General features: G+C 37.9%; 2 protein-coding genes and 1 long non-coding RNA gene across 4 annotated transcripts in view; all 3 read left to right on the forward strand.

Annotated features, from left to right (window-relative positions):
- LOC117223883 (alpha-Mannosidase class I a) overlaps positions 1–10,395 on the forward strand; it is a 406,723-nt gene extending 396,328 nt beyond the window's left edge. Inside the window, exons 7-10 of the mRNA XM_076522731.1 lie at positions 2,331–2,555; positions 3,185–3,390; positions 4,357–4,551; positions 8,148–10,395. Coding sequence (XP_076378846.1) covers positions 2,331–2,555; positions 3,185–3,390; positions 4,357–4,551; positions 8,148–8,270 — 749 coding nt within the window. The 3' untranslated portion in view covers positions 8,271–10,395. The remainder of the gene's footprint in view (positions 1–2,330; positions 2,556–3,184; positions 3,391–4,356; positions 4,552–8,147) is intronic.
- A 936-nt stretch (positions 10,396–11,331) lies between these two features.
- On the forward strand, positions 11,332–17,285 carry LOC143259771 (uncharacterized). The gene is made up of 2 exons (XR_013033773.1): positions 11,332–12,353; positions 12,736–17,285. It is a non-coding gene; the product is annotated as an uncharacterized LOC143259771 (long non-coding RNA).
- A 2,445-nt stretch (positions 17,286–19,730) lies between these two features.
- LOC117223885 (xaa-Pro aminopeptidase 1) overlaps positions 19,731–25,778 on the forward strand; it is a 75,575-nt gene continuing 69,527 nt past the window's right edge. Inside the window, exon 1 of one of the 2 annotated variants that reach the window (XM_033476469.2) lies at positions 19,731–20,824. In XM_033476469.2, the coding sequence (XP_033332360.2) occupies positions 20,782–20,824 (43 nt within the window). In that variant the 5' untranslated portion in view covers positions 19,731–20,781. The remainder of the gene's footprint in view (positions 20,825–25,778) is intronic. The other variant, XM_033476470.2, reaches the window with a different exon arrangement.

Consider the following 25,778-nt stretch of genomic DNA (forward strand, 5'->3'; position numbering starts at 1 on the left):
GAAGATATTTTGGATTTCGCGGAAATATCCCCGCGTAACGAGAGGCCTGTTCGCTAACAGTTAATTCAAGGTATAGGTTATCATTTACTGTGATTGTTTTTTTTTTTTATATTATTTGTTCATCTCGGACATGACTGTACAGGATCGAAGTGGTCCTTTATTTGTTTTAATTAAGGGTGGCAGAATTAGACGTGCCTGGTATGTGCTTAAATTACGTCAGAGAGCATACTTTTTAAATTAACATATGTTTTTGGTATATACATATATATACCAAAAACATATGTTATATAAATATTATATCAATTTCTAATATATATACATATATCTAATTAAATGTGTTCAATTTTATAATATATATAATTTTTAATATAATTATAAATATTAATATTAATAAATATATAATTTTTATATATTAAAAATTAAAAATTATATTATTATATAATATATTATAATAATATAATAATATATTATATTATATTATTAAAAATTATATACTTATTAATATATTATATATAATTAAATGTGTTCAATTTTGATTTCATTTTTTAATTGTGCGCGAGTGCAGCGTTCGTTTTGGTCACATTTTGAAAGGTAGGGTCTTACGTCTCTTTAAAAAACAGAAAAAAAACATTAACTGCTACTAAGTGCTATTGGAACGGTTATTTAATGTTATATTATATTATTACATATATTGACGTTAAAAATGATTTCATAATCCGTTAATTTTTTTGTCAAAATCATGAAGATACGTTTCTATCCAACATGGTGTTGGATAAATCACAGTTTTGTTAGGATATTTCGAGTTCAGTGATTTTCAAGACTCCATAAAAAAAGCAATACATACTGATAAAAAATTAATTATATCAGCGTATGCCTCATTCTGCACTCAACAACTTTCGTTTGAAGCATTTTTCTACGGAGAAAACGGTTTTCGAGTAATTTAGGTGGCAGATCTTGGTGGACCACCCAGTATAATTTGTTCGCGAAGATCTGCGAACTATTGCGCGGCAATGATTGAAAGATGTTTCGTTAATGACAGCGAGCGGTGAATGGTCGGGTTCTTGCAAGCCGGAGCGGAGCGGCTCCACAGGTCTTAAAAAAAAATATAAAAAGACAGGCCAGTTTGCAATTTTCCGCGTATCTCGGTGAGGTTTTTGTACCATGAAGAGGGCTACTCCGACAACTCGTGTAAGAGACAGCGGGAGAAAGGGGAAAGAGTTGAAGCAGTTTTACTACCGCGACTCTTCTTTCCACTCGTTGCGGGAATCCACGAGTATACTTTCGTTTTTCTGTTTCCTCGATGTTCGTGACCCGCCGCTCAGCGAGGAATAAAATATCGTGTATAAGAAACAGGCCCGATTGAGCTCGAAATGAGAACGCGAAATAGTATTCGGTAGAGACTGCTTATACATGGTGTCCAATAATTATGTTAATAACTGGAAGCAGGTGATTTCTGAGCTGATTTGATGTAACTTTTTCCTTTACAAAAATGTTCTCCGAGACATCGTTAACGAGTTATTAAAGAACAAACACTGACCAATGAGAGGCGAGCTCGCCTAGCGCTAGGCGGCCGAGCCAACGAGGGGAACTGGGCTTAGGCCGCTCATTGGCTCAGCCGCCTCGCGTCAGCTGATCTCGCTGACGCGGTCGCTTCATTGGTCACTTTCTTTCGTCAGTAACTCGTAAACGAAGCCGCGGTTTGCATTTTCGCAAAGGAAAAAGTTGCTTCAAATCACCTCAGGAATCCCCCCTTTACGAGTGTTAACCCTTTACACTCGGATGTCGCCGAGTATATTATATTTTATATATATATTATATTATATTATATCATATTATATTATATTATATTATATTATATTATATTATATTATATTATATTATATTATATTATATTATATTATATTATATTATATTATATTATATTATATTATATTATATTATATTATATTATATTATATTATATTATATTATATTATATTATATTATATTATATTATATTATATTATATTATATTATATTATATTATATTATATTATATTATATTATATTATATTATATTATATTATATTATATTATATTATATTATATTATATTTTACAAAAGTATATACTTCTTTATAATTATAATATTATAATAAGATTTTTAGGAATATCTTTTCATCCACTTTCGCGAAGTCAATCACATTGTTCAAAAATATGAACCGATGTGCAGAACATATATTTTTCGATAGCGATGAAAAATGTCTTGATACACAAAGGAGAGGAAAGAAAATTAACGTATACCCCTGCAAGAGAAATGAATTATTAATCCATATTTACTGTGAAACACAGATCACATGTCGTTGGGAGGACTCGGCGACAGCTTCTACGAATATCTGCTGAAAGCTTGGCTCCAATCCGGCAAGGAAGACGTCGAGGCGCGTCAAATGTACGACGAGGCGATCGCTGCCATAGATCAACACATGATCAAGATATCGCCGGGCAAGCTGCTCTACGTGTCCGACCTGAAGTACGACAGGCCGGACCATAAAATGGGGCATCTCGCATGTTTCGCTGGTGAGTTTTACAACGAAGCAGACATCCCTGTTCTCCTGTAATCTAACTTCTGCTAATAATCCTCTAATAATAGATAATAATTAATGATAATCCTCTTCTAATTTATTTTCACGTTAGCGGGACTCTCCGTCCATTACGCCAGTTTTCATTATTTTAAAGAGTATTATATTATATATAATACTAACTATATATTACTATATTATATATGTACTATAACTATATATTACTATTACTATATATTACTATAACTATATATTACTATTACTATATATTACTATACTACTATATATTACTATATAACTATATATTATATATAATATATAGTTATAGTAATATATATATAATTAATATATAATTAATTAATAATATATATAATATAAATAATTAATATAATATATATATATTAGTATTATATTATATATAATATATAGTTATAGTATATATATATATTATTTCTCACGCTATAGCAGCGTGCAAAAATTGACTCTGCAACATTACAGAAGTTGCGTAGATCGCACTTCTGTTATCACGAGTTAAAAACAAACGACGTTCGTTTGTCGGAAGGCTTGACATTCACGAATTAGTCTTACGAACAGTTCGATCCAGGAAGAATGTCTGTTTCTTTCTAGGTGGCATGTTCGCGCTGGGCGCCAAAACCATGGAGAACGATCTGTCCGACAGATATATGACGGTGGCCGCTGGTTTGACCAACACGTGCCACGAATCCTACGATCGAAGCGTGACCAAACTCGGCCCGGAAGCTTTCCACTTCATCGAGGGTAACGAAGCGAAAAGTTTAAAGAACGGCGAGAAATACTACATCCTTCGGCCAGAAGTAAGTGCTGTAATCAAACAGATAGAGAGAGAGAGAGAGAGAGAGAGAGAGAGAGAGAGAGAGAGATACGTGATAAATCAAAATATACAAATAATATAGAGACATACAAACATAGAAACAAACGCACAAACTATTTTTCTTATTCGATTTCATTTAAAATATGATTATCATAGTCAAACGATTTAATCAGAAAAATAAGCAACGCTTCGTTTTGTTTCTTTACAGAAATAATTGTTTTTCTAATTAAATTTCATTGTATCTTAAACGTAAGATCGCAGTCAAGGAGCTAAATCAATGAAAGCAAAACTTTCTGCTTCGTATTATTTTAAATATTGCATTTGTTAGCAGTGTTGCATATTTGGTGCACTTCACCATCTTTTTAAATTACTTCTTTATTATGTCAGTTTTATTATGTTAATTTCATTGTATCTTAAACGTAAGATCGTAGTCAAGGAGCTAAATCAATAAAAGCAAAACTTTCTGCTTCGTATTAATTTAAATATTGCATTTATTAGCATTTTTAAATTACTTCTTTATTATGTTAGTTTAAAATTGTTTCCAACCAAAGTGCAAATGTGTGATTAATTTGTAAAAATAACATGAAAATAACAAAATAGTATATCAATATATTTCAAGACTTTTCTCTAATATTTTGTCTTCAATCTCACCGAAACAGTTGAATGAAAAGTTTATAAAATTTCGATGTACGTTTAGCCCTCCTTGACACGAACAAGCTTATGATAATTTAATATTCATCCGATCACTGTCAACGAACGAATACGAAGCACCCTAAATGCTCGTTGAATGGCAGGAGGAGAAACGAAACAATCAAATCGCCTCTCTACTCCCCCCTCCCCCCTACCCGCCAAATGAAAGCTTAAATAGTCATTCCGCCCTTTCCGCGACATCCGTCGGATAAACACCGGGCTGCTCGCCAAATTCCGAGGTAAAATATTTTCTTTTCAGACCTTCGAATCGTATTTCGTGATGTGGCGGCTGACAAAGGACCAGAAATACCGGGAGTGGGGATGGGAAGCGGTCCAAGCGTTAGAGAAATATTGTCGTGTTCCTGGAGGCTTCACCGGGCTTCACAATGTTTACTTGATTGATCCGCCGCAGGACGATGTTCAACAAAGCTACTTCTTCGCCGAGACGCTCAAGGTAGCCATTAAATCGACTTTACAACTGTAGTTCCGTCCACGATTTTATTTGCGAATCTTTTAGGAACGCCGAACTCATTCATTTCCGTTCGACCGGTTTAATCTCGTTGCTTCGATGCTTCCAATTAGAGCGAACGACTCTTATAGATCTTGCGACCCGATTGATATCGATTTCCTGATTTTGATCGATCGCTTTTCCCTATAAGACAAATTGTTCAAGGGTTATTTTTATTATTCAGTTATTTTTATTATATTTTTTGCAGTAACTAAAAAAGGCTCGGTAATCGACACCCTGTACAGTAATGTCTCCCTTACTGACGCTCGGATTGTCCACAAAAATGGACGATTTTTGGAAGAGAAGATACGATTGTTCGAGCCTTGTTGCTCGTTTTTTATGGTTATCGATTGTCAATAACTATAAAAACGAGTCGCAAGGTTCGAATAATCGTGTCTCCACTTCCCAAATTGTCCATTTCTGTGCACAACCTGAGCGTCAGTAAGGGAGACATTACTGTAATTAACGTTTTATTTTCGAAGGACACAGTAACTCGCTCTAAAAATTGTTTCGCATGGTTTCGTCGAATATTTTATGTTCTTTATATATTTAAATCGTGACAAAATTCGTACTTGCATAAAAAGAAAACATTTACGCGTAATTTAAATGTTTTATGAAATGCGATATAGGTAAAAGGCTTATTTAATTCGTCGAGAACTTCGGACGTTACTATGGGCACAGTAATTGAGCCGTTTATTTTGAAAGTGGCATAAGTCACTTTGTTTTTAAGTCGATATATTTAAGGCTTTGCGTTTTAACCCTTTTAGTGCCATGCGAAAAAGAGGTGCCTGTGCGAGAATAACCGGCCGAATTTCACGGTTTTACTAGGGTTTGGGAAAATGCTCGTAAAAACCAAACAAGAAACAATATTTACATGATTCAAAAAGCAGTAAATTAAGGACGAAATAGAGAACAAAACGATGACACTAGATTTTCTATATTCATTGAAAATTATATAAATAACAAAGGTATAAAAGATCACGAAGAAAGTAAAAGTCCAGTACTCTCTTACAAAACGTATTTGCACATACAAAAAGTCATCTTTTCATCATAATTTTATATAGATCATTTATTACAAAGTATATACTTTGCATTTCTGATATATTTTGTAACAAGATAAATAATATTACATAACAAACATAAAAAATAACTCGAAGGTACATGGTAAGCGCCGGACGGATCATCTCTTCCGAAATATGTAATTGTTATAGGTAATATAACATTGCTGAAACAAAATTATGTTGTCATGAATATATTTGTGATATAATTTTGCATAATACTTCATTATAGTAACATAAATATTTATATTTATATTTATATATTGTAAATGTGTAAAATTTTGTTATTATAAAGCGCTATAAGGCGCGGGCCGATATATCGGCTCTGGCACTTCTCGCCAGTGCAGCAAGAGCCGATATATCGGCCTCCGGCACTAAAAGGGTTAACACGTTTAAAAACATGGGTGCTAACTTTCGAGAAGATTTACTTGTATTTGTTATCTCAGGATACCGATATTTTTCTCAGTATAATTAATTTCGTATAAACATTAAAAGATCACCACTTTTCATTACGGTAAAGTGACGGCTCAATTGACACACTGACCTACAGCACCGTATACAGAACTATCAGGGGAGAGAGGGTATACATAGTACGTATACGGAGATATTAAATAACAGCGCCAGATGAGCCGCGAAAGAAGCCAACGATTTCGTTAACTTGCTTTTAGCAGAGCCAGCCGTGGCCGAGAACTTTCGAGTTCCGCTGCGTACAATTTCCCGACGACTTCAGCTTAATTAGCGCCTTCGCATCTCACAATTAACCCAAAACGCTTTCTCTGTTCTGCGGGAACGCAAATGACCCAGGCTCGTTCGCAATGTTCCGCGTACGCTGCTCCGCAAATTTTCATTTGACCCGAAGCAGCGAACCGGCCCGTAGTGCAGCCGCGTCGATGAAGCATTTTCGCAGAGCTACGCGAAGTTTAAAGTTGCATTATCACGAATACGAAGCAACCTCGTTAACATTGCCGCGGCGGCGCGTCGGAGCTTTTCGTTGTGCCGATTATTATTGAACGATTCAAAATGATCGAGCCGCGCGGGCGCAACGATTGCAAAATTGAATGCCGTGAGACTTAATACTGAGCATAAAACATTGCCTAAAACGAGCAAACAATTATAATATATAATTGAAAATATTATAATATAATAATAAGTAAATATTATAATATAAATATAAATAAATGTGAAGATAAATATTCTAATATAAATATAAATAAATATAAAGATAAATATTCTAATATAAATATAAATAAATATAAAGATAAATATTATAATATAAATATAAATAAATATAAAGATAAATATTATAATATAAATATAAATAAATATAAAGATAAATATTATAATATAAATATAAATAAATATAAAGAGATAAATATTATAATATAAATATAAACAAATATAAAGGTAAATATTATAATATATAAATCAGCAGGTGTCCTATTACCTTTAAAAAGTGATATACGTCTGAAGATTAGAAGCATGCGTAAACATTCCGCGTGACAATTTTGTTCATAATCACTTTGTAATCATAATAATTTCATAATCACTTCATTAACAGTCATTTTTGTGTCACTTTCCACATATATACTTTCTCTTTCAGCGAAAGAATTCTTTTGGAATTATCTTTCCTAGTTCAGGAGTATAATTCAGACAAAAAAGTAACATGTTAAATATTAAATAATTTCAATCTAGTAACTAATAAATCTGAAGCTTCATTGAGTGCACTATACGTTAGAACTTACGAGAATAATCGTACACTTTCCGCTTTGAAGATATTTTTTCCGCTTTAAAGATATTTTAAAAACTTTTCGCACAATCTATTTATATATAACATCTATCTATATTATATAATATAGATATTATATATTATATAATCTATTTATATATATACAAACGTGGTTGTTGCTCACGACGTTGGACCGATTCTGAACGGAAATAAGCAAGGGTAGGAGAGATTCTCGTATTACGTTCAACTTTGCCCTATGTGTAACGTCATAACGAATCGCTGGAATAAAAAAGATAGAAACACTGTGGACGAGAAAGATTTAACCTCTTGACGTACCAGTTTCTTCGCAATTACCGCGACCAGAAATTCTTCAACTGCAATAATCTCTTAGAAGGGAAAGAAAATTGATGCTTATCGTGCGCTTAAATTTATTGGAATATTTATTATTAATATAATATAATTATTATATTATTAATATAATAAATAAATTATTATTATTAATATAATATAATTATTATATTATTAATATAATAAATAAATTATTATTATTAATATAATATTATTATTTATTGAAATATCGATGACAAGGGATTCGAATTTTATTCCAATTTTAATGGACAGACTACCATTTATTCTCGATAAGTTATTGCTTAAAATTTTCATGGCGACTGAGACTCGTCCAAATACGTCAAGGGGTTAACTCGCGGAACGCAGATCTTAATCCCGAACTAAATCGCTCTGCTCGCATTTGTTTTCAGTACCTCTACCTGCTGTTCAGCAACGACGATCTCATAAGCCTGGACGACTGGGTGTTCAACTCCGAGGCGCACGTGCTTCCCATCAGGGGCAACCCCCTGTACCGGCCAGCCCCCTCTTTATAATTCGAAAGGAAGCCTCCTCACCACCGTGCGACCAAGTGACGACCCATCGGCGACGGATAGAGCGAGCGAGCGAGCGAGAGAGAGAGAGAGAGAGAGAGAGAGAGAGAGAGAAAGAGAGAGAGAACGCTGTCGTGACCGATGAACCGAGCCCTTCGTCGAACGCGAGTGTGAAGACTGAACTCGGCTCGGGAACGCGAACAGGAAATAACCAAAAAATAGAAGAATATACTGGGAAGAATGTAAAGAGAAACGAATGAGAAAAAGCAGAAAAAAGCGCGGGGGGGATAACAGAGTTGAAAGATGCAAGGAAAAATGAAAAAATACATAAAAAGTACCAGGCGAAAATTCGGCAGTGCACGGCAGGGTATATAAAGTGAACTATATTCGGGGGGCTGGGAGGGCGGGGGGTGGCAAAAGACAACTGTAAAGCATCGGCATTTGTATCGTTTACCGCGGGAAGACAGAGCAGAGGGACGTTACGGACAATGGGATTAGCGAAACGAGAGGGGGATGGAAGCGGACCGACTGAACGTGGACACGGGAAACTCGTCGCGAGGCGAGAGACGCGTCTGAGGCGTACGGGGCCACGTGTCGCCGCGGATAACACAGTTTAAAATAATTATTTTAGGTAAATCGTGGTACTATAGGGGGGGGGAGATGATAACGGGACGTTATTTAAAAACAACACACACACGGTACACGTACGTTTGTAAATAGCGAGACGAAGAGAGAGAGACGACACAGGTGAGCGAATGTTGCAAGGATACGATAATAAATAAATAAATAAATAAATAGTAGAGAGGAGTGTAAAAGAGCACGAATGCGGCCGAGGACTTCGCGTCGAGAGAGCGAATACATTTTCTCTTTGCCCGAGTGCGAGTGCTTCGACCATTATGTATTCCTTCTTTTCGTTTCTTTCCGTTCCCTTGTTCTTTCGATTTTCATTTCTGCCCGCGACACGATACACGGTCCGCGCTCGTTGTCGGATGGAACGCATGGAAAACCATCGTCGGTCAGCGTTATTGGCGGTTACACGAGCTCAATTAAACGGTCTTCACTCTTTCTCTCCTTCTTACTCTCCTTCCCCGCCTCCGTTTCCTCCTCCTCCTCCTTCTCCTCATCGCGTTCGAACCGAAAACGTGGCACGCCGAGACAAAAAAAAGAAAGAAAGAAAGAAAGAAAAAGACACTTGTACATGCGCGATCTATAAAGAACAATGACTCCGACGGTAAACGAACAGAAGCAAACGTCGTCGTGTTTTGGGGGATGTCGTTTGGGAACCGTTCGAACACGAACATTTTATACGGGGCACGTTAACCAAAGCGCGTACAGCGACTCAAGAGGAAAACCAGCGCTCCGGAAAAAAGAAAACCGATCGGTCTTCGCAAGACGGAGATCGATCGGGCTACTATTCATGACACCGCCGAGACGCGAACCCGTTCGCCGCTTTTTTCTAACAATTTTCTACTTTTAAATAATAAACGATATACCCGCGCCTATATGCGACACACACCCCGGCGGCCGCCGGGGGACCGCGCCAATCCGAATTCGTTCGATCGATCACGCCTTTTCGACACGACAAAAGCCCATCCTTTTCTTATCGACGTGCCGAGAAACTCGTAGAGACCGGTCGCGGAATTGTTCGTTAACGTCGACTTGTTTAGATGTTTTATACAGCTCTTAACTATACCGGGAGGGCAACCCTTCTGTTCCCGCGATTAATAGTCGCGATTCCAGCGTTGCCGGGAGCAATAAGAAGACACAGGAAAAATGGTAAATTATTTTCTAATTTTTGACGACTCGAATCGCGTTACAAAAAGTGGACGGTTTGGGAAGAGGAGATGCGATTACAGTAATGTCTCCCTTACCGACGCTCAGATTGTCCACTAAAATGGAGAATTTGAGAAGAGGAGATACGATTGTTCGAGCCTTGTGGCTCGCTTTTATAATTGTGGACAAGTTATAACTGTAACAATATACCGCAAGGCTCGAATTATCGTATCTCCTCTTCCCGAATTGTCCATTTTTGTGCCCAATCTGCGCGTCAATTAGAGAGACATTACTGTGTAATAACCTTGTAGCTCGTTTTTATGGTTGTTGGCAATCGGTGGTTACAAAAACTAGCCGCGAAAAAACTAGCGAAAAATCTAGCCGAATAATGGAGAAAATTATAATAGTTTCAGAAATATAATCGGCGAAGGTATTCAATCGTATTTCGAAGCTAATTTTCATTGAATTTCACTGAATTTCATAGAATTATTCGATCACATTAGCCAAATCTTCGATAAATCGATCATGTAGTAACGAAAATAGATTATATTGCATATAAAAATATTTTCCAATCTTGTGGACTTGATGACGAGTCATTGTAAAAGTTAATAACTAATAATCAACGGTTGCTGCGCCGTTATAGTTTTTCCAATAAAAAAGTGACATTTATAATTATTGACACTTACAAGTTAATCTCCATTATTCGAGACTTCCGACTCTCGTTTTTTACAGTCGCAGGATTGTCGACAAGGCAAGGCTCGAATAATCGTATCTCCTCTTCCCAAATTCTCTATTTTTATACACAATCTGAGCGTCAATTAGAGAGAATACAGCGCTAACATTCGATTCATTCGATGAGACTTTGGTTAGTCTTTCATGAACTTTCTAAACGCGAATAATGCCGATGACTGACAAATCAAGATTACTGTACAATTTGCTTGTCAATTGTTCACTTCGATCATTCCCCCCCTCCCCCCTCCACAAATTCTCCAAAATTGTCCCTCAGCTTGGAAGCAATTTATTCGAGCCTCGCGTCCGATTTTTATAGTCGCCTCGCGCCTGGTTTTCACAGTCGCCGATTATATATTATTATAATATATTATATTATATTATATTATATTATATTATATTATATTATATTATATTATATTATATTATATTATATTATATTATATTATATTATATTATATTATATTATATTATATTATATTATATTATATTATATTATATTATATTATATTATATTATATTATATTATATTATATTATATTATATTATATTATATTATATTATATTATATTATATTATATTATATTATATTATATTATATTATATTATATTATATAATATTATATATTATATATTATAATATATTATATAATATATATTAATTATAAAAGCGTGCCGCGAGGCTCGGGTAATCGTGTCTCCCCTTCTCGAATATTGTCCAAGCTGAGAGACAATTTGCGAGAATTCACTGTATAAAGAAGACTTCGCGAGAAGTTCGAAGAAACTGCGCCAGTGAATGTTCGCTAATTTCAGCGTGAAACTAAGAGGACTAAGTAGTAGATTTGTTAGAACATCGTTGAAAACTTGCAACCAGAGTCAATCGATCGAGTACAATCGAACGAATGTTGATCGTGTTTTCAAAAAGCGTCGCCGCGATTTCCGCAACGCGTCATCTATACGGAGACAAAGTTGAACAGAGGGTTGCCCTTCGAAGACACCGATATACGATCGCCGTTGCATCGATCCTCGCGTTCGACAGCCTTTCTTGTATACCCAGGCGAAACAAAATCAACAGGTCCAGCTCAAAGTTAGGACACCTTCGCTGTAACATTCAACTGCCACACTAGCTTGTTCTATTACATCGAAAAGAAATGGAAAACTCGCCGCAGATATCTCGCGTCGCCAAAAAACATAATTCGTCGCATAATTCGTTAAGGTAAATCTTGACAGATTCGTCGGAAAGATTATTTGAATGATTATGATCAAGAAAGATCTAAGGACTCATTCGTTCAAATAATAAATAATTTAAAGATTATTTTAACAGATTATTTTGACAGATTTATTTGGACTCAATTGGACAGATTCATTGGAAGATTATTTGACTTATTAAGACCAAGAAAGATCTAAGGACTCATTCGTTCAAATAATAAATAATTTAAAGGTTATTTTAATTATTAGACAGATTTATTTGGACTCGATTGGATAGATTCATTGGAAAGATTATTCGAATTATTAAGATCAAGAAACATCTATGGACTCATTCGTTCAAATAATAAATAATTCAAAGATTATTTTAATTATTAGGCAGATTTATTTGGACCCAATATTGGACAGATTCATTGGAAGATTATTTGACTTATTAAGACCAAGAAAGATCTAAGGACTCATTCGTTCAAATAATAAATAATTTAAAGGTTATTTTAATTATTAGACAGATTTATTTGGACTCGATTGGATAGATTCATTGGAAAGATTATTCGAATTATTAAGATCAAGAAACATCTATGGACTCATTCGTTCAAATAATAAATAATTCAAAGATTATTTTAATTTTAGGCAGATTTATTTGGACCCAATTGGACAGATTCATTGGAAAGATTATTCGAATTATTAAGATCAAGAAACATCTAAGGAAGCTCATTCGTTCAAATAATAAATAACTTAAAGATTATATTTTAATTATTAGACAGATTTATTTCGACTCCACGTTTACCGTAGTATCAAAAGACAAATAATAACAATGAAAACCTGTCAAACAAGCAACACAGAACAATCCACAATCAAAATTATACTAATTCAATGACACGCGAATATAACATCGCTCAGAAATGTTTCATCGATCACGATACAATTGTTATTATAATTTGCGACGATTTATAAGAACCAGCAGACGAGAACCGTGTGCTATTTGTTTATGATATTTATCTTACTATTTCCTTGCGATCGTATGGATTCGTTGCTTTCAAGCGTCCATCCACGATATTTCTCTGTTCACTACGAGTTTTACGCGAGCGATGTAATTGAATTTTTGATCGATAGCGTACGCTGTTCCGCCGTTCTCTGAATAAAAAAGAAAACAAAAAACAAAAGCGAGCCTAAACGACCAGAATCGCGGCGGAACAACGATCGGTGGGGTATCGGCTTTGAGCGTTCGAATGATTTTGTTCCGACCGCAGCACTCGTCGGAAGGCTTTCGTTAACGTGCAGCCCTCTCATCAGAAGTTTCTCGTGCGAGTGTGGATGGAAGAGTTCTGTTCTCTGTTTCCGTGAATCTGAACCGCGCGACGGACTGCGTCGGGTGCCAGCAGCCGAACGCAGTCGCCGGAGCTCGCGTTCACGAGCGAACTGACGAGGGGAAAGCAAAAGGCAGCGCGAGCGTATCGCGCCGTAGTTAGTAAACGACGTAGCAGCCGATTAAACTAGCGTGTATATATAATGATTACAAAGAAAAGGGAAAAAAAGAAAGTCATATTCTATACGAGGTACGAAGCGTAGATCAGAATCGTAGAGGTCACTCTCTGGTGTAATTGTATAGGCTTTGCAACGAAAACGAGACGAGTGTGAATGCGTTTTCGAGTGTGACTGTATGTGTAAATTTCGAGCGACAGGCGCCTCCCTAAGGTCGCGGGTTCATCCTCGAGCCGGCGGACGCTTTTCGCTCCGTAATCGCGCGCGCGCGCGCGCGCGAACCGTCGACTGCGAGAAACGAACCGCGAACTTCGACGACGTCAGAGAAATATTTTTCCGGTCGCGAAGCCATCGGTTGGAAACGCGAGCAAATGCGCGGACACTTATCGATGTTAATTTCACTGGAAACGAACGTTTCGCGAGACAATGGTTTCACTGTAATACATATCCGGGTTCGTTCGAACAAGCAGCGACGCGAAGTTCGAACGACGACTTGAGTAACGATGTTCAAAAAATGTATGTTCGATCGGTTGCATTTCGGTCGTATTTTGATTGGAACCTGGCATAATCGAGTTTATAGCTCGCGGAAATCGGAGACAGATGATCGCGACGTTTCTGATCAACCGTTTGCATTGTCGATTTCATTCGTGCGGGGATAAGTTGTTAAGGGTGCGGTAAATTCTCTCCAATTGTCAGTAAATTCTCTCATTTTTGTATGCAAAAAAGAAACGATTTTGGAAAGAGGAGATGCGATTGTTCGATCCTCGCGGCTCCTCTTTATCGTCGTTGACGAGCGTCGACTACGAAAACGAGCAGCAATGCTCGAATGGTCGTATCTTCTCTTGCTAAATTGTTCATTTTTGTTTGAAAGCTGAGCAACAATTGTGAAGAATTTACTGCGAACGAGTCGGAAGAGACGGAATAATGGCGGCAGAAATGGAGATCTTTTTTGGCGGAATAACAATACTGTGAATTTTCTCGAATTTTGATTGATCGTCCGTCGGCTTGTAAACAAAAATGAAGCATGGTGTATAACGCGTTCGAGAAAATAAATGAGCGGTGCCGATAACGAGTGCGGCATAGTTTCTCGCAGCTCGACGCGACTCGCGAGGCGGAAAGTGCCGACAAAATGGCGCGTCCTTCGGCGCCGGCCGGTTCCGAGAAATCGCCCGCGTCCGATTTCCAAACGATCGGTGAGCATCGTCGCGTTCGCCGACGATCAAAACGGCCAGAAAGTTACTTAATATGCGCACTACAGAAAATCCAGCTCGGCGCTTGCATTTAGTTCCCCCGACTTCCGATGATCCCTCAAAAGATCGTTTTAGCCCGCTTTTGAGCGTTCATCGCGGGACAAAGGCGTGCCGCGTGTGTACGTGTGCACGCGTGTACACGGAAACGTGCATGCACTTCGCGTGCATTTTTCGCACTCGATTGAAAACGAAGTGCTTGGAAATGGGGCGGCACGCGCGGGCATGTTCTGTCGCAACGCGAGAGAACATGGAGATACAGTGGCCCGGAAAAGTGTAACCAAACGTAATAACTTTATATCGAAGTTGTAATAACTTTTTTTCAAACTCAACTAAACGACTCGAATTCTTTTTAGACGATAGAGACGATTACTACACCCAGACGATGACTTGGAATGGCTTTTTCTTTTAATTTTGCTGTTACTTGGGACGACAAAAGTAAAAATAAAAGCTCTCGTTTGTTAACTCTTTTTGACTAAAAATTGACTAAAAATTAAACAAATTGTCTTTCGTAGATCTCGGCGAGTTTCGTGCGTCCTGAAAATTTAAAGAGAGAAAATTGGGAAAACTGAAAGATTGAAAAAACTGCAGTTTTCTTGCAGTTCTTGAAAATCTTCATAAATCGCCCATCTTTGATTCGTTGCAAAACTCGTAACAAGATTTTGATCAAATCTACGAGAGGCATTTTTTAATCAGATAAAAACGTTTAAAAAGCGAGAGTTTCTTTTCTGTCATTCCAAACGATAGGAAAATTTAAAAACAAGCATTTCGATCATCGTCAGGCAAACTGGTCCCGCCATCGTCTAAAAAAGAATCCAAGTCACCTCGGTCCGGTTTCAAAAAACATCATTGCGTTTTAAAAGGTGTGCGAGCACTTTTGCGGGCCACTGTACACGCGCTTTCTAATGGAGGCCCTTTTATCATCGTCGTCGTCGTCGCACTTCCAAGTGATTCGTTCGTTCAGCCGTCGTTTCGGTCGTTCGTGCGTGAACGACCCCCGCCGTTGCCGACGCGTCGAAACGACCCGCGCGAAAATCCGTTCGAACGATTCCCGTCGAATCGTACGGACCGCATTGTTCTTCGGGATTTTCGGGATTTTTTTTCCATCGAACGCCGACGAGAGAAATGTGTACGCGCGTTCGGAACCGAGAGGGTCACGGGCGTCGTTCGAAAGAGCCGAACGATTTCGGCGATTCTTCGAGCTTTCGACTGCGAAAGTATATTTAAAAAAAACAAAAACAAAGAAAGCGTCGCGTGCACGCAATATCGTTCATTGGAAAACCAGCGTCTCTGCGTGACTTCTTTATATCGTTTTATTTGTCGATATTTGTCTCCGCGATTGTGCGGCGCGTAATTCAGCGTCGGCTCTTGGCAAACGAGTTCTTTCATTTCCATGGAAATCGCTGGCCGCGAAAATCGCTTTTTCGAATCGCCGACTTTTATTATTCGTCCGAAAATAAAAGCTCGATCATGTGCGACGGAGGATCCAGTCCGATGAATCACAGCGCCGGCGAAATAGAAACGGTGTGTAACGCTGTCGCGCGCGATCTGATACGTGGAACAAAAAGAAAAGGTGAAAAAGAAAAAAACACTTCGCTCGTAAACTTGTACGGAGCAGAATCTTCTGTTTCCCTCTCTTTCTTTACGGACAAACGATCCTTCTTTTCTTCTTTTTTGTTCACCTTCGATCTATGCATATACGTGTGTAAAGAGCAAACCTTAGGCCGTTGTCTGTGTAACAAAGTAGTACCGAAAAAAAAAAAAAATGATAATCACTGGTGATGGCGAGCGACGAGAGGGGGTTGAGAAATAGGTTGACGCGACATGGATAGTAATAATCGAGGAAAAAAAACAGTTGATAATTAGCCTATACATATATTTGTGAATAGATATTTAATAATTTATTGTTAACTAGAGTATTTTATTTGAAGAGATTTCATTAAACGGGATTTTGGGTACCAATAAATATCATTTCATACGGCAGAAGGGCTGATTGACGGCCGAGAAAGCGAATGAAAGGAAGAAAGCGCGCGCGAGAGAGAGAGAGAGAGAGAGAGAGAGAAAGCTAGATAGATAGATAGAGAGAGAGAGAGAGAGAGAGAGAGAGAGAGAGCCCGGCGAGAAACGGTGAGAACGAGAGTGCGTGTGTGCTGCGTGTGCATGTGGAAGAGAGAGAGAAAAAACGAGATTAAAGAGAAAGAGAAAGAGAGCGTCGATTTCTAAGTGCGCTTTTGTCGAAGCAACCGAGAAAGATAGAGAGAAATGTTAGGAAAACTGTTTTTAGCTTTACTTACCTAATTTTTGTAAGCAGAGCGATAAAATACAGACACGCCAGAACGAAACAACAGACAAAAAATAAAAAAAAGATGAAGAAGAAAAAGTATATATATTATATATTTATCGTTGGTCAAGAATGAGACGGAGCTACGTGAATGATAAATGAAAACGACGACGCGGAACTATATAATACTTGTACATACAATACACGATTTAGTGATAACGGGGTTTTACTTTTAACAGCTTTATGTGATTATTACTTTGTCATGATCAGTGAAATAAATAAATGATGATAATACTTTAACATTCGTGAACGCATTCGCTCCGACGAAACAACAGAATTGTGGCAGCTTCCTTCGATCTACACCATTCTCTTCTGTCCTTCGTTCGATTTCTTTCGTATATTTCATAATAAATCGAATAAATAAAATCGTTCGTAAATAAATCAATTTCGTATATTTAAAAAATATATAAATATATAGAAATATATAGAAAATCATACGTTACCTGGTTTATTATCTGTTCCTTTCGTCGTTCCAGTTATCCTAATTATTATTATTAGTTATCCTAATTATCGTTCCCGTTATCAGTCTCTTTTATTTCGTCGTTCTAGTTATCCTAATTATCATTCCCGTTATCAGTTTCTTTTATTTCGTCGTTCCAGTTATCCTAATTATTATTATTAGTTATCCTTATTATCGCTCCCGTTATTAGTCTCTTTTATTTCTCGATCCAGTTATCCTAATTATTATTATTAGTTGTCCTAATTATCGTTCCCGTTATCAATCTCTTTTATTTCGTCGTTCCAGTTATCCTAATTATTATTATTAGTTATCCTAATTATCGTTCCCGTTATTAGTTTCTTCTATTTCGTCGTTCCAGTTATCCTAATTATTATTATTAGTTATCCTAATTATCGTTCCCGTTATCAGTTTCTTTTATTTCGTCGTTCCAGATATCCTAATTATTATTATTAGTTATCCTAATTATCGTTCCCGTTATCAGTCTCTTTTATTTCGTCGTTCCAGTTAGCCTAACTGAATAACAATAAGCTGATCCGAAGGGTAAGTTAGATACTCTAAAGCCTGGTGTCCACTGGCTTGGCTCTTTTGCCGCTTGAGCATGCCCGATCGGCCTCTGTCGGCGCACCGGAAACGCAGATTTTACGAGGAAGCGTAATTGTTGCTTGAGCCGTATGCATAAAATTTATTATTTATATATATTTTTAATATATATAATATAAATTATATATTATAAATTATATGTATATATATATATATATATATATATTAATATAAATTTATTTATTTTGTAAACGATATATTTTGGCGAATTGTTTTAATTATAGGGTTAATTCCATCTAATTACCGTGTAACACGTCTACGGTCAAGGACTTGGCTCATTTCAATAGGAGCTGTTGATCCTACTAATGGGAACAGGCTGCTAATTTCAGCCACGGAAATCAAAGGATATCCATTGAACTTCAAGATACAAATCCCTTTGATGGCCGGTTGGATCCTCTTAATGGTCACCCTGCCAATGTACTCTTAACAACGAACCAGAAATTGGCCATGCTCGGATCAGTTTACACGGTTAACGCTATATCGATCGTATGCGATTATAACATCGAATGCGATTTAGGTTTGTAAACGGGATGTGAAACTCACGATTCAGTGTATTAAAAAGTTTCTCTCATCTGTTACAAGAGTTTAAAACGTTAATCTTAGAACACAGCGTTGCCTATCTCTTACGCATCATTCTTCGCTTCAACGGCAAAGCAAATTCTGAAATTGTTTGACATTAACAAGCGCTTCAAATAAAAGGCGCACGCGTAATATTGTCTTCAATTTGATTCTATATTCAATGTCTTACGACATTAAGAAGCACATTAAGTGTCACATAAAGTGCCACACAGATTGATGCGCGGTGTAAAAAGTATTTATTCGAAGCACTAACTGAACAATTTTAATCTCAAATCTCCACAATTCGTGATATCCAGACGGTGTCTTAATTTCGCTAACAGGTTCCTACAGCACTAAATTCACATCCAACTGAACATGACGACGGCAGCAATAATTTTCGTATACAGGGCGTCCCAAAAATGCCCGGAAATGAGGGGAAAGTGTTTCCTGAGGTAATTTGAAGCAACTTTTTCCTCAGCGAAAATGCAATCCGCGGCTTCGTTAACGAGTTATCAACGAAAAACGGTGACCAATGAGAGACACGCGCGGCTGGCGCCAGGCGCTCAGGCCCAGTCCCGCCCATTGGCTCGGCCGCTTAGCGCCAGACGAGCACGCCTCTCATTGGTCACTGTTTTTCGCTAATAACTCGTTAACGGTGCCTCGGATAAAATTTGTTCAAAGGAAAAAGTTGCTTGAAATGACCTCAGGAACGTCTCACTCCCTTGTGCAATAATTTTGGGACACTCTCTCTACTGAATAAATTATTACTAAAAAATTTTCGCGACGAGTCGGACTCGTCGAACTAAAACAACCGTTCGGTTACAAAACCGTCGCGTCCCCGGCGTCCCCGAGAAGCCGCGTCCACAAGACTTTCGTAGCGCAACAGCGGTCGGGCCGTCCGCCAGAAAAACTCTCGCTTTTTCCCACGAGGTCCGCGGATCGCCGCGTTTCCGACGCAGCTACGCGGCGATTCGAAAATACTGTGAATCCACCTCGTTACACGGTGGCAACACGGTGGAAGGGGAAGTGTTCGTTGACGACGACACCGTCGATGTCAGTGGCGTAGGCGGCGGAGGAGGAAGAGCAAGAGGCGGAAGCGGACGAGGAGCCGGCCGGGAGCGAGACAGAGGATTAGAGACTGAACCAGTCGCCCTCGTGCTTTTCGATTCCCGTCATTCAAACGCCGCTCCAGGCGAACTCCGTCGGGCCAATGTGTCTGGCGCCGCGACCAGGTCCCCGTTCCGTTAGCGATCCCGAATAGCGTCTTCGATCCGGAAGACCGTCGATCTTCTCGAAAATCGATCCTCGACCGAAGCTTCACAATCTGATCCACTCGGATGATTATCAGTTCGACTTAATAACTTCGGTTGCATTCGTTCGCTTTGGCAGACTATACTCCCCCCTAAGATACACCGAAACACCATTGAAGATACCTTCGTGAATGGCGACATCAGTGTAGAAGAACTGTGCGCGAACCGTGAGCCATGTGTCTTCCTCAGTGATCGGCTACTCGTTCGAGTAAAAGTCAAAGGAACCGATGAAGACGAAGCGCGTCGTTTAGACCGACGGTGGAACAAACAGCTCTGCCAGGCTCCGGGACACCGTACGATCCGTTTGGTAGCGGACATCGGCCTGTTTTCACGACGTATAGGCTTTCATTGGGTAGCATAGACGGCTCTCGGAGCCGATCCGAGGACGAGTTTAGACGTTTGAATGGAGCACCGATGGAAAGCCGTTCGGAGCAGCACGTGGTAGAATCGCGGCGGACGCGAAGAAACGTCCTCGATCAATCGGCTTCGGTACCGGAAGAGGAAGGGGCGCCATTGTGATACGCTCGGAGCTTGTCAGTGATCCGTTGCCCGCTGGAACGCCGCGTTCCTTTCCTCGCGTTCTCCAGTTTCTCCCGTCCTAAACCGTGGTCGCTGCTATTATTGCGGTGCCGCCTAAATATAGGTGAGACCGTATGCTTGACGCAAATCGAAAACAGAACCCATACACACACGCGCGCGCGTCCGACTTTTTATTTCGACTTCGACGTCGCCGAGTCTCGCGCACCTCGCCGATACCGTCACGGTTTTATTTTCCAATCGGCGGCCACGGAACGATCGGGGCGCGATCATGGGATCCACGCGTTGGTTGTTCTTCTGCGTCTGCATCGTCGGTAAGTTGTCTGATTGTTGTTTCTGCTCGCGTTTGTCGGATACGGAGAGAGATTATACGCGTATGCGGCAAGTTCTCCGTAATCGACGCTCGGATCGCGCACGAAAATGGGCAGTTCGGGAGGAGGAGACGCGATCGTTCGAGCCGCGCGCGGTTCATTTTTATGGTTGCCGATCGTAGACAGCTGTGAAAACGAGCCGCAAGTGTGCGTTTCGAAGATCTAGTGAAAGGTGGCGCGATCTGAAAATACAAACAACTGATTTTCTGTATAGATGATACAGTTATGATTTCTTTGTTGATCACTATTGAGTTTTCTTGTGAAATTGTCACGCATGAAAGTATGATAAAAGTTTCACTTCGAACTCATGAAATACGGTAAATTCTACCTAATTGGCGGTCAGCTTGGAAACAAAAACATTGCTGACAATCAGAAACTATAAAAATAATAATAAAAATAATAATCGTATCTCCTATTCCCAAATTGTCCATTTTGGAGTACAATCGGAGCGTCAATTAGAGAGAGTTTACTGTGTTCTTCTCTAAATATGGGAAGCTAAAATGGAATTTAGGTCGCTACGGTTCAATCGTAAACATTTTCTATCTATCTATATTATTATATTATTTATTTATTATTTATTATATTATTTATTATCTATATTATATATATTATATTCTCTATATTATTCTATTCTATTATTATATTCTCTATATTATATTCTCTTTTATCAGAATTAATAACAAATAAGACAGTAACCGGATCGCAACTGTCACCCCGTTTTTCCGAGCTTTGAACCCTTTATACCCTGAATTGTTTGTGACGACTCGGAACAGCTTATGTAATTTAGGATTACTGTTATTAGCAACGTCTAGACGTCGATCAACAGAGAATTTATAACTTTTAATAAAAGTGAATTTTCTCTGATTTACGAAGGAAGATCGGAGAATATAAAACGTAAAATATTTTCGGTGATGAAAGAGAAACGAAACGGAATAAAATACTTTTGCAACATTGTAGCTAAACGTAATGTCGCGTTAAAACGCAATAATAAATCGTTACACGAGTATGTTGCTTCAGAGTTAAGCGGGAAATAATTTGATCAATGATTAACGATTACAACCGACGCGAAATTACGTTCATGATTATTAATGTCTACGATTGTTAACTAACAATGAGCAATCCAATAATCGTGACCATTGAATCAATTGAATGATGAAAGAAAATGTGATCATTGATCGTAATCAATTTAGCATCGGATCCATTAATCACGAAGTGATTGTGTACTTCGTTCGATTACTATTATGATTAATTTAAAGTGATTCTTTTCAAACGATAGAAAAATATGAAAAATATGTAATAGACAATTAAGGATAAGTACAATAAATTCTTCTCAATTGATCCTCAGCTTGAAAACAAAAATGGTCGATTTAGGGAGAGGAGATACGATTACTCCATATAATATATAAATAAAAAATATAATAAAATATTGAATGTCCGTATCTCCTGTTCCCTAATTGTCCATTTCTTTGTACAATCTGTGCGTCAATTAGGGTGAATTTACAGTGCATGTAAACGAATGTCTCGTTTCACGGAGCAAATGTAAGGCACATTCAAATAAATGCGCTCTCAGTAATGCGCGGGAAGCGATCTTTAAACAAATTCCATGAATGTTGACATCCTTGAAAGATTTCTGAATGAAAGGGTTTTCGTGTGCGTCAATTAATTGCAAGCATCGCGGGATCCAAGCTCTCCGCGAAAGCGTCTCATTTATACGTGAAATCAGGTTGAGACTGTTTTCTGTAAACGAGGTTATAGCATGGTTACAATTTTTAACCACTTTTTAATTTGCATTTCTATGCTCGAAGAAGACCAGGTATACCGACAGCTCTCATAGACCGGCCTTTAATCGTCAAGCGCGTCTGGAACAATGTCTGGTGAATAGGTACATGCGCGTTTTTAACGAGAAAGTATCTCGTAAAAAATGATTCATAACGCTAGTTTTTAGAACGCGGCGCTGTGATGCGCGTCGAGAGACGAATTTTTACGACTTCTAACATGATCTCCGACCTTTAAGTGACCTTTAAAATGTACATTTTTCTTTTGTTCTAGTACCTGCTTACAGCCAAATTCATACTAATTAATACCTTTAATTTAATTAATTTAGACCTTTTTTTTAAAAACCACCATATTTGAGAGTATGTCAGTGATTTTAACAGTTTCTGTTCCAAAATATTGTAAAACGTCGTTGAAATACATACAAATAAACCGTGTCAGTTCGACTGCAAAACGTATAATAATTTCTTTGCAATTCATACTAATTAAGACCTTTAATTTAATTCAGACCTTTTTTTAAAAACGATCATATTTGAGAGTATGCCAGTGATTTTAACAGTTTCTGTTCCAAAATATTGTAAAACATCGTTGAAATACGTACAAATAAACAGTGACAATTCGACTGCAAAATTCTTTGCAACAATTCCCTAGCAAAATTAAAAAAAAAAACACCCACTTCACGCTGAAATATCCCCTTATTATAAATAATACAAATAAATATTATAAAATCACGATTACATTACATTTGATTACAAAAGAGTGCGCACAAAAATGGACAATTTAGGAGGAAGAGATGCAATTATAAGAGCCTCGCGGCTTGCTTTTATAATTGCTGACAATAGATAACTGTAAAAGTTCGAGCTGCAAGGCTCGAATAATCGCGTCTCCTCTTCCAAAATTGTCCATTTCTTCTGAGCGCGAATTAGAAAGAAATCACTGTACACGTTGCTCTGTGACCGCTAAATCGCGAACGCACGTGTGAAAATAGACGTTAAGCAAGAGTTGTTTCCTCGACGGTTCGCTGAACTTGCAATACTAGCATGGCTCCTTCGAGAATTTATCATTGAGCTTTACTCCCGACGATCCACCGCGGGGATGGCAATTTTGGCCCTGTTCCACGCAGAAAATTGCCCTGATTCAGTTATAAATCAGTGTTCACTGCTAAAGATAGACCGCAGCGTTACCTCAAAGTATCTGTTCGTTGCTGCGCCACAGATAACACCTACAGAATCCATTTTGATCCTCCGACACCGAAGTAACATTCCATTGTGTACATTGCTCCGTTAAATGATGTAATCCCTCTGATATAGTACACTCCGTGTCGAAAATTTTCGGTCGGACACCGAAACGTTTGGGCATCTTTTGAAAGAGATAACTCTTTTTTTTTAATTACAACTTAAAAAACAGATTCTACACAAAAATGGACAATTTGGGGAGAGGAGATACGATTATTCGAGCCTGGCGACTCGTTTTTATAATTATTGACAATCGACAACTATAGAAATGTGCCGCGAGGCTCGAATAATCGTACCTCCACTTCCAAAAATTGTCCATTTTTGCTAACAAGCTGAGGGACAATTCCTGAGAATTTACTGTATTTCGAGGCAAATTTACTGTATTTTAGGCAATAATTTACTGTATTTCGAGGCAAATTTACTGTATTTTAGGCAATAATTTCCTGTATTTCGAGGCAAATTTACTGTATTTTAGGCAATAATTTCCTGTATTTCGAGGCAAATTTACTGTATTTTAGGCAATAATTTACTATATTTCGAGGCAAATTTACTGTATTTCGAGGCAAATTTGCTGTATTTTAGGCAATAATTTCCTGTATTTCGAGGCAAATTTACTGTATTTTAGGCAATAATTTCCTGTATTTCGAGGCAAATTTACTGTATTTTAGGCAATAATTTCCTGTATTTCGAGGCAAATTTACTGTATTTTAGGCAATAATTTACTATATTTCGAGGCAAATTTACTGTATTTCGAGGCAAATTTGCTGTATTTTAGGCAATAATTTCCTGTATTTCGAGGCAAATTTACTGTATTTTAGGCAATAATTTACTGTATTTCGAGGCAAATTTACTGTATTTTAGGAAATAATTTCCTGTATTTCGAGGCAAATTTACTGTATTTTAGGCAATAATTTACTTTACTAAAAATCGTTGAACATACTGAGAGCAAAAAGTAGTCGATGGAGAGTGTACTGCGGAATAAATAAATATTACTTGAGATAGACAGAAATTCTGGAAACTTCTTAATCGCGCCTCGTGTGCTTGGAACCATAAAAATACGTTTATGGTCATAGCTTATGGCTTGAATTGAACATATAGATACAGCGTGGCAGTCAACGTGTTTAACGCTAGATTTACGGGACCCGACAAAATGGCGGGTCGCTAATTTGTTAATCTACGATTATTCATATCGTAAAGATACATTTACGAGTTATTTGTTCAATTTATAAAGATCGAATAAACAATATATATATTTTTATTTTATATATATATATATATATATATATATTTATTTATTATATATAATATTATTATATATATTTTTTTTTATAATAAATAATTATAAAGCTCAGAATAAATGTTTTATCGTTACTTTTATAAGCTAATATAAAACAGCTGTTTTTTGTGCTCGGTAAATCTAGCGTTAAAAAACGAATTATTCAGAGAGAAAGTCATCGAGTCGCTGTTCGACGGGAGCCATAAACGCGATAAATCTGGCAGCGTGCAAGGATATCGTCAAACTTGTACAAGCTATTCGCGAACGTTAACGAAACGGAGGTTTCCCGCTGGAAACGGAACTCGCGCGGATCTCGAAACGGCGGATTAAACTGCGCCACCGGTAAAACTCGATTTTCACGCGACCGTCCTTCCTTCCGGTGGCCGGTTTATCTATCGGCCCCCGCCAACCTCGTCTTGTCTCGTTTTTATTTCCGTTCGGTACACGTGAGGATTTTCGAACGGCGCTATATCGTTTCCGGCGATCGTAAAACATCGATTTAAAAGGCCGCGAAAAATTGTCGACGTAAATTCATTGTATCGGCCGGCCGCGGACGACCGGCAATCTCTGCGCGAGCCGCGGCCCCGTGTCGAATTCTTTTTCATTTACAGGG

Source organism: Megalopta genalis, chromosome 6, assembly GCF_051020955.1.
Source record: "Megalopta genalis isolate 19385.01 chromosome 6, iyMegGena1_principal, whole genome shotgun sequence".
Lineage (NCBI taxonomy): Eukaryota > Metazoa > Arthropoda > Insecta > Hymenoptera > Halictidae > Megalopta > Megalopta genalis.